At 26.7% G+C, this 9,069-nt stretch overlaps 2 protein-coding genes and 1 long non-coding RNA gene across 9 annotated transcripts; 2 read left to right on the forward strand and 1 right to left on the reverse strand.

The window, feature by feature from the left end:
• Positions 1–1,190: 1,190 nt before the first annotated feature.
• On the forward strand, positions 1,191–3,648 carry Rtca (RNA 3'-terminal phosphate cyclase). Its single transcript, XM_035864102.2, has 8 exons — positions 1,191–1,461; positions 1,904–2,069; positions 2,147–2,264; positions 2,349–2,670; positions 2,747–2,888; positions 2,948–3,078; positions 3,211–3,364; positions 3,433–3,648. Exons 2-8 carry the CDS (start codon positions 2,007–2,009, stop codon positions 3,646–3,648), a joined length of 1,146 nt encoding a protein of 381 aa, XP_035719995.2. The 5' UTR covers positions 1,191–1,461; positions 1,904–2,006.
• Positions 3,649–3,670: 22 nt separating this feature from the next.
• Positions 3,671–8,940, reverse strand: Alg11 (ALG11 alpha-1,2-mannosyltransferase). 7 transcript variants are annotated; one of them, XM_035864098.2, is made up of 9 exons: positions 8,621–8,939; positions 5,814–5,931; positions 5,446–5,676; positions 5,134–5,366; positions 4,848–5,065; positions 4,465–4,749; positions 4,135–4,394; positions 3,894–4,028; positions 3,671–3,809 (listed from the first exon to the last, which is right to left on the reverse strand). In XM_035864098.2, the coding sequence occupies exons 2-9, from the start codon at positions 5,831–5,833 to the stop codon at positions 3,722–3,724; spliced, it is 1,470 nt and encodes a 489-aa protein (XP_035719991.2). In that variant the 5' UTR covers positions 5,834–5,931; positions 8,621–8,939; the 3' UTR covers positions 3,671–3,721. The 7 variants fall into 7 exon arrangements, with proteins under 7 accessions (XP_035719991.2, XP_085514203.1, XP_085514204.1 ...); XM_085658077.1 differs by lacking the exon at positions 8,621–8,939 and adding an exon at positions 7,955–8,164; XM_085658078.1 differs by lacking the exon at positions 8,621–8,939 and adding an exon at positions 6,362–6,529.
• On the forward strand, positions 6,622–8,351 carry LOC146872866 (uncharacterized). The gene is made up of 4 exons (XR_014982316.1): positions 6,622–6,745; positions 6,834–6,979; positions 7,284–7,410; positions 7,595–8,351. It is a non-coding gene; the product is annotated as an uncharacterized LOC146872866 (long non-coding RNA).
• Positions 8,941–9,069: the final 129 nt, after the last annotated feature.

Consider the following 9,069-nt stretch of genomic DNA (forward strand, 5'->3'; position numbering starts at 1 on the left):
AGTCAGCTTATTGCATTTACTTATTGATAAAACATAATAATAATAATAATAATAGTAATAATAATAATAATAATAATAATAATAATAATAATAATAATAATAATAATAATAATAATAATGATAATAATAATAATAATAATAATAATAATAATAATAATGATAATAATAATAATAATAATAATAATAATAATGATGATGATGATGATGATGATGATGATGATGATGATGATGATGATGATGATGATGATGATGATGATGATGATGATGATGATGATGATGATGATGATGATGATGATGATGATGATGATGATGATGATGATGATGATGATGATGATGATGATGATGATGATGATGATGATGATGATGATGATGATGATGATGATGATGATGATGATGATGATGATGATGATGATGATGATGATGATGATGATGATGATGATGATGATGATGATGATGATGATGATGATGATGATGATGATGATGATGATGATGATGATGATGATGATGATGATGATGATGATGATGATGATGATGATGATGATGATGATGATGATGATGATGATGATGATGATGATGATGATGATGATGATGATGATGATGATGATGATGATAATAATATATGTATTATATAATATAATATAATAAACATAGTTGCATAAATTATTTTACTATAATATTATTACCAATCAGGTAACATAGTATATGCTCATAGATAACTGTATTAAAATACGTAATTATTTTGATATAGTTAATATATGATATAAAAAGAACATCGAAAATAATATCTTCGATATTAATATGAACTTTTTTAGTTAATATGAAACTGAAACTTTTCTAGAATTTTTCTTCGATCTTACAATATATGGGATGCATTAAATAATATTTTGTGTTAAATCATATTTTCGCATTATTAAATTGTCATTCAAATAGAAAGAAATCTCAATAAATAAAATGTAAAATATATATGATATGTTACATGTTATTATTACCTGAAAATTATTAGTGTAATTCTCCTTATATCATTAGTTTACATTTTAAACAAGCAAACAAATAAAAAGGTAAAGAAGCAAAATAATATAATTCCGAGAAAAGATTTTTAGCGCGAAATTTATTAGAAAGATGGCGGTAATGGAATACGCATTGTGGCGGCCTCATTGCGACTGTTACGCCTTCTATGGAAAGCACATAAAGACAATAAACACGCTACGAAGCCACAAAAGAAGCCGGCAACAAAAGAAGACTGAAAAAATCATCCATGAAATCATATCCAAAGCTGCCAAAGTTAATTATTGGTTAAACTACTGTGTACCTGATAAAGTTAAATAAATATATTATAATCATTGCTTGATTCATAAAGTTTTTATTTTCGAAGTTTCTATTTACAAAGTTTCTACTTACATAAATAACTCATAGCATACAAATTGCGAACATTATTGTTTCTTCATGTTTTTAACTTATAAGGTAAATATCATGCATTTAATTGAATTGAATTTAATTAAAAAAATAATTTTAATACAAATTTTTTTAATATTACTTAACACTTTGGCTAAATTTGTGAATATTACATAAATTAATATGTATGTGTGCACGCACAAAGATATAAATTTTCATCTCTAAAATATATTATTTTAAAGAAAGAATATGTTAAATAAATATAATTATAATCTCTAAATAGAGTAGTTAATGTAAATAATATTTTCAATTTTATCCTACATATCCTGATATTATGTGATTGTGTTTTATTTGATTTTTATATAAATGATATGAGCATTGCCGTAAATTTTGAAAGTTACTATTAAAACAGCAATTTTAGACAATATTTTAGAGAAGAAAAAATTGTTTCTATAGCAGGCTATAGATAGATAAATTTCCCCTTTTACTGATCATCTACATTCTTTGACAGAAATTCGCTCGACTGAGTTAATATTTAATGTGTCGAAAATACGCATTCAACCGGCACTTCCAGAATATGGCACTTTAATTATCCTTTATCCTTAAATAAATGCATGTTTAGATCTTTTTCTAAAATGTCATCAATAATTAAGATTGATGGAAGTATAGGAGAAGGTGTAAGTTTGTATTTTATTTGATATTTTGTATAACATTGTATATTAAAAGAAGCATATATCATCAATATATTATACAGGGTGGACAAATTTTAAGACTAGCTGTATCTTTGAGTGCACTTTATGGAATACCTATTGAGATTAATAATATAAGAGCAGGCCGATCTACACCTGGATTAGCAAGGCAACATTTAAAAGGTACACATACATATCTATTATAAGAAGAATATTTAAAGTTTTATATATTTACTTGATAATATTTCTACTTTATTAATTTAATAGGAATAGAATTAGTGAAAGATATGTGTAATGCAGAAGTTTCTGGAGCATATTTAGGATCAACACATTTAAAGTTCTATCCAAGATCATTACATAGATATGCAACTGAATTTGAAGCTGATCTGCCGACAAATGGCTCTATATGTTTGTTGGCACAAATTGCATTACCATGTGTTCTATTTCTACCACAAAAATCTGATATTCTATTAATTCTTAAAGGAGGCACAAATGTTACTATGGCACCTCATATAGAATATCTTACAGAAGTAATTAGGCCCATATTGAATAAATTTGGAGCAGATTTTGATTTTATTATTTTAAAAAGGTGTTTATTAGTTTTTATTCATTTCTTTTATATAAAATTTCACATGTACGTAGTTTTAAATTAATTATGATTGAAGGGGTTATTATCCAGACGGAGTAGGTACAGTGCATTTACGTATAACACCAATAAGAAACTTGAATGCAGTTAACATAACTGATCTTGGTATACTTCGTGAAATATCAGGCTGGGCTTATGTAACTGGATATATAAGTATACATGTATGTTAAAATCAATTATAACTATATTAATTATAATTAATATCAGTTTCATGTTATAGGAAGCAGAAAAAATAGCTATTGATGCTAAAACTTTCTTAAATTTTAAACTAACAAAAAATAATGTTGAAGTTCCTCCTATCAATATTGAATCTTCCAAAGAACACAGACAAACATATGGATCTGGTATTAAGTGAGTTTTAATATCTAAAAAGAAAACTAGATACTCAAATATTTTTCATATTTTCTTTCATAGTAAAAAGAAAACATCGGATTTTAATTAGAAAATATTGATAAATTATATTTATTTCATTTAAAACAACAGTATAGTTTGCTCAACAACAACAGGCTGTATATTTGGTGGTTCTGGTATGACACTGAAAATAAGACATATGGTAAAACCAGGTATATTTGCAGCTAATGAAGTTTTAGAACCGTTCCTAAATGGAGCATGCGTAGATTATTATGCTCAAGATCAAGTAAGTTGCTTATTATAATTTCATGACAAATTTATTATTCTTATTATAACTAATCTTTCTTTCTTTAGATAATAATTTTTATGGCATTGGCGAAAGGAATTTCAAGGGTTAAAATAGGAAACAAGATTACTTCTCATACTAAGACTGCCATGAAAATTGCAGAAATAATGTTAGGCAACCGTGGACTTCGTTTTCATTTATTAGAAAATGGAAGAGTAGGAAATTCACCTTCCTATATTTTAGAATGTGAAGGATGCGGATTGATCAATAATTTCACAGAATAACATTAAAAATATATTACGATAGTAATTCGTGTTAAATATTTAAAATAAATGTATAGTTTGTAAATTCTTAATATTATTCTTGTTTTTCTCTAAAAAATGGTTCTATAGCTCGTAAAACTTCTAATTCGAATAATTCACTAGAAAATCGACTAACAGATGCTCTGAAAAAAAGACATTAAAATTAAATACAAAATGTAATATAACAATTTACGAAAATGGTGTTCTAAATTGATTAACTATGGTACCTTGCAGCTAATCTAATAGTCTTTTTATCTTCAGGATACATATTTATAATATGTGCTATTATTTTCGCATATTCTTCTGCTTCTTCTGCTAAAAAACCAGTTTGACTACCAGGCTGCGTTTCTATTATGTCCGCTCTGAAATATTACATTTTTAGTTAAAAAAAATTATTTCGAATAAATGAATTCTTTTTTTTTTTTTTTCATATCATAAATTTAAAAACAAATATAATAATTTCAATACCTTGGTCCACCAGAATCATGAGCTATCATAATTAATCCAGTAGCCATGCATTCTACTATACTGATACCAAAATGTTCGTTCCACATTGCATGCAATCCTATTGATGCTTTTTGTAGTTCTGATACAAGTTCAGAATAAGGTATATTCAATTTAAATTCAACATTTTCATCCAAAGCAAAATGTTTAGATAAGTCTTGCATGTCTTTTACACGTACTTCATCTCCTTCATCTCTACAAGATCCAATGAATACCAAGCGTATCTAAAAAGATAATCAAGAATTTACACTAAGAAATCATTGATTTGATTTTTATAAAAAACATTCTAATTACCTTTTCCCATACTTCCTCTTTAACTATCGATCTTAATTCATACATTGTTCTCAACATGAGAGGATGATTTTTTTCTGGCCTAAATTGTGCAATAGATACTATTCGAATTTGACTATCTTCTTTGGTATCATCAAAAAGTGGAAGAGATGTTAAATGCTGTACATTTGTTGGTGGATAGATTCTGTGAGTCCGCAAAGGGCATTTCCAAATGGCATTAATATGTTCTTCTGTCCAGGAAGAATTCACCATTACAATCTCTGCTGTCCTACCAGCAAGTCCATATAACTGCATGAATAATTATCATATTATCATTTTAATAATGTAATATTAAATGTTTAATTATAAATGTATAATTATAGATTACTAAAAATAAAAATATTTACCAATGCAAATAATCTATAATAAACAATTTTCGCAGCTGATAAAAATGGATTTCTTGCGATTATACGACGATTATTATGTGATATTACACGTTTGTAAACATGTCTCAACATATCCGTTGAAATTGTAGGATAATGGGTGTATGATGCAACTTTACAACCTCCTATATATCTAAATAGTGGATATGTAAAAGCATAACCCATTGTATCAATATAAATATCTAAAATAGAAATAAAATAGATGTTACAAAGTTTAAATAAAAAATTTTTTATTATATTGCAATTTTACCTGGTACTAAATTATTTAATGCCTCAATACCCAACCATATAGATCCTAAACTTTGACCCAAAAGTGTGAAATAAGGATACATTTGTGCTTCTACCCATTTACGTTTATGAAGATATATAAATTTAATATTCGATTGAATTTTTATATTAAATGATTTTTGTGATCTATTTAAAATTTGTTCAGGATCAGCATCCAAGTCTCCGGTATAAATGACTATATGTATATTTGGATATCTGTATAAATTAATAAAAATAAAGAAAATAAATATACATTTATCTATCATATATTATATCATAGAATTTTTTAATATACTTAGATTGTATAGCTTTAATAGCTGCCCAGAGTACTCTTTCACCTCCGCCACCTGCATTACAATATGGGTGGAAAAATGCAACAACAGTTCCTTTTCGTTTCCTATTTGTACGTTCTTTTGCATATATTCTTCTCCAATATATTGATAACATTAGTAATGTAAGTAAAACGAATAAAAGTGTACAGACAATTATTATTAATGTCATGTTCACTATTAATATTATAGGTGTTCTGAAATAAAATAATGTATTGAATATACTTTATTGTCCTCTTAAGTTTAACGTTACAAGGTCTACATGCGACACGTGCTTATTAATGCAAAACACTTATACTGTATAACAAATTATTTATATCAGAGATATGCTTACAATAAAGAATAAATATTCATATTCTTTTGTTTTCAATGATCAGTGCATGTAATATAGTATTTCAAAAGTTGACGTGTAACATTTCATATGGCATCTTTAATCTCGTTTTAAATCTAACCTATAAATAGTTAATGCAATTCTATCATTGTAACAAAATATATACAATTATTATAGAAGTTATTATAAATTGTTAATAAAATATAAATTCTTTCAGTACAATTTTTATTATTTAAAAAAATAATACTTCTGAATATACAAAGTTTCGTGCGAAAACTTTGCATATAAAATCGAGGTTAATAATTGTTCATAAATAAAGCTTATTAAATATTATAACGTTTAAATAATGTTATAGCTTTAAACAAATTTAGGATACTTTTTATTGTTTACTTATATTAATCGCGAATGAATTAAAAATATATAATATTGTTATTTATTAAAGAAAACCAATAAATACAAAAAAAAAAAAAAAAAAGATGGAATTTTTGTTTCCTTTCATATGTGATTAGAAAAAAACCTTTGCCTTGCAGTTTGAAACAAATCTGTAAAACCTTGTCCCCACTGAAGCAACAACAACGGAGAACTTTTTGTTGATGTTCCAAGTATTTCAAAAAAGTCGCCACTTATTATCGAAGGTTATTTCGTCATTCTTAGCAAGAAAAGTCGTCGTTTATCTCTTTCCATTCGGACCGGTAAAAATAAAGAAAAATACAAGAAACGCACGGCCAATACATGACAACAGAAACAAATGTTCCCCCAGTTTATACGCTTTGTTGTTGATATTAACGTAATTCATACATATAAATATATATAGGTAAAATGTCCGAAATAGTAATATGGGACAATGAATTAATTATTAATTGAACAGTACAAAAAATACGGATATTTGTGGATTCCTTCAAATACACATTATAAATGAAAAATTTTAAGAGAAGGCACGTGTAAAAAAATCAGTAGTGTTATCAAAACAGGTATAGTACAAGTAAAACGAAAAATGAAAAATTTAAATGCACAATTTTACAGGGACCGAAGAAAAAATATTCCATGAAGAAATCAGGAGGTAAAGATTATTTATTTCTAAATGGTACGCTTATAATTCCATGCTATATCTTAGCAATAAAAACATGATCCGCAAACGGAGTGATAAAGTTCTAAGTGAAAAAATGGAGGTAAGTTTTTAATTTAGTATATATATATATTTTATTAATTATAATTTTACCTAAATTATTTAATTTTTTTCAAAATACTGACTGTTATTTATTTTAATTTAAATCTAGTTTTCATTAACAATAATTTTATTTCCATGGAACTTGACCTTTGGGTGACAAAATATTTACTAAATTCTTTTAAAATATTTTCTGCTTTTTGTGAAGAATTATGTGATCTTTTTCTAATTGATGCAAGATTTAATTGATCTCCCATTTCTCGTTTCCATGAACCAGGTATAATGTTCTCTATATCATTACCTTTCAGATCAAACGTTTCTGTTGGTGTATATGACAAGAATGTCAATTCTAGAAAGAAATTGAATTACAGCTAAGAAAGTTGTGCAAGCGAATATAAGTGGCAACGATTTTCTCAAGTTCTGCCAGATGTAGAAGTAATGATTTTTATAGTACACTAAATCTACTAGACAAAATTCTGAAAATATTTTTTGAAATTTGTTCTTAACAACCAGCAATTAAAAATTCTTCGCAGTAATCCCTTTATTTAAGCTCCTGAATCCATGAAAAAATTTTGAAATTAAAAATTTCAATTTCTCTATATTTTTGAAATTATTTCAGACTTCTTCAGAATTTAATGAGAGCGACACAAAAGTCAACAATGATAATTCGGAAACCTTACATGAAACAGAAGACATTAACAAAAAATGCAATCAACAAAAGTAAACCATAAAGCCAGAAACATGGAATTTTATCCAAAAAGAACACAGTCCAAATGTTTCTACAAAAGAAAAATTAAATTATTCTTCAGATGAAGGACAAACTAAGAAATCTCAAAATTCACCTAATAACAAAGCTTTAGCGAAAGAAAATAACAATTTGACATCAATGAAGACTACTCGACAATGAAAAGAACATCATGATAGATTTACAGTTTTTGGTGAGTATATAGCATATAAATTGAGAGCAGTTTGGACAGACCATTCACAGAATATAGTAGAACATATTATTTGCAACATTCTGAGGGAAGCATCAATAAGCAATTACGATCAACCATCATTTCTTCAAAATTCATCATCAACTTCATAATCTTCAGGATTGAACAAATTATTACTTATAATTTTACCACCGTTCATTTCAAATCAATGAATATGAAGTTACTTCATGTTCTATAACACTATTATTCCTCTAATCATATTATGATGGTAATACTGTTTATTGTGTAAATGAACATGTTATGCCATAGACTCAAGAAAGTAACATTATATAATTAGCTATTGGCTATAAGGTATAATTAATTAATATATTTAATAAACTTTTTACCTTTTATGTAAAAATAAAATAATATTTATTTACAATTACATGTTCTTTCAACACTTAAGAATAATTTTAGAAATTACCTGTTTTGAAATTTTGAAAAGGTATATCAATGAATGGTCAGAAATTTCAACATAACTAACAATTATTTTGAGATATTGCTAGTCTACAAATAGGATTGGTGCTTCGAAGTAGATACTTTAAGTTCGTATTTAACAAGCGTATAAAAATTTGAAGGTTAACATCCAGTTGTTAAAAAGTTATATTTCAATGCATTCATAAGTTGCATGCCTCTGAATTTTGGATGATTTAAAGTTGATCAAAACCTACATTTTGTTTTTTCCTCTTTTTACCACTGATAATAAATGCCGCAGTTGAAAGGAGCAAGTCTTTTTTAGTCATCATTAACAGCTTGAAACAAACTGACTTGCGTATGGACAACTATTTGTTAGAACAACAAACGTAACTTTGAAGTCGTAAACATAACACAAATGTTCCTCAGATTATGTTGTTTCAATGTAGACGAAATGTTTTTCGGTAAATTGGGGCCCGCTGGAAATGTTTCAGAACGTACAGCAACAAGAGCCGACAAAAAGTTCTTTCATTATTATTTTAATAAGGACGCAGCTTTACATTGCACAATTTAAATGACAACTTCATTCCTATTGGTCGAAATCCAATTGCTTTTCCAATGACTTATTCATTAATATGAACTTCGAAAGTGTTGTTGAGGCTTTTGTTGAATACTTTTTAATAAACGAACGAAAAAATTCTAATAA

Source organism: Vespa mandarinia, chromosome 7 (genome assembly GCF_050613455.1).
Source record: "Vespa mandarinia isolate Hongniang chromosome 7, ASM5061345v1, whole genome shotgun sequence".
NCBI classification, from domain to species: domain Eukaryota; kingdom Metazoa; phylum Arthropoda; class Insecta; order Hymenoptera; family Vespidae; genus Vespa; species Vespa mandarinia.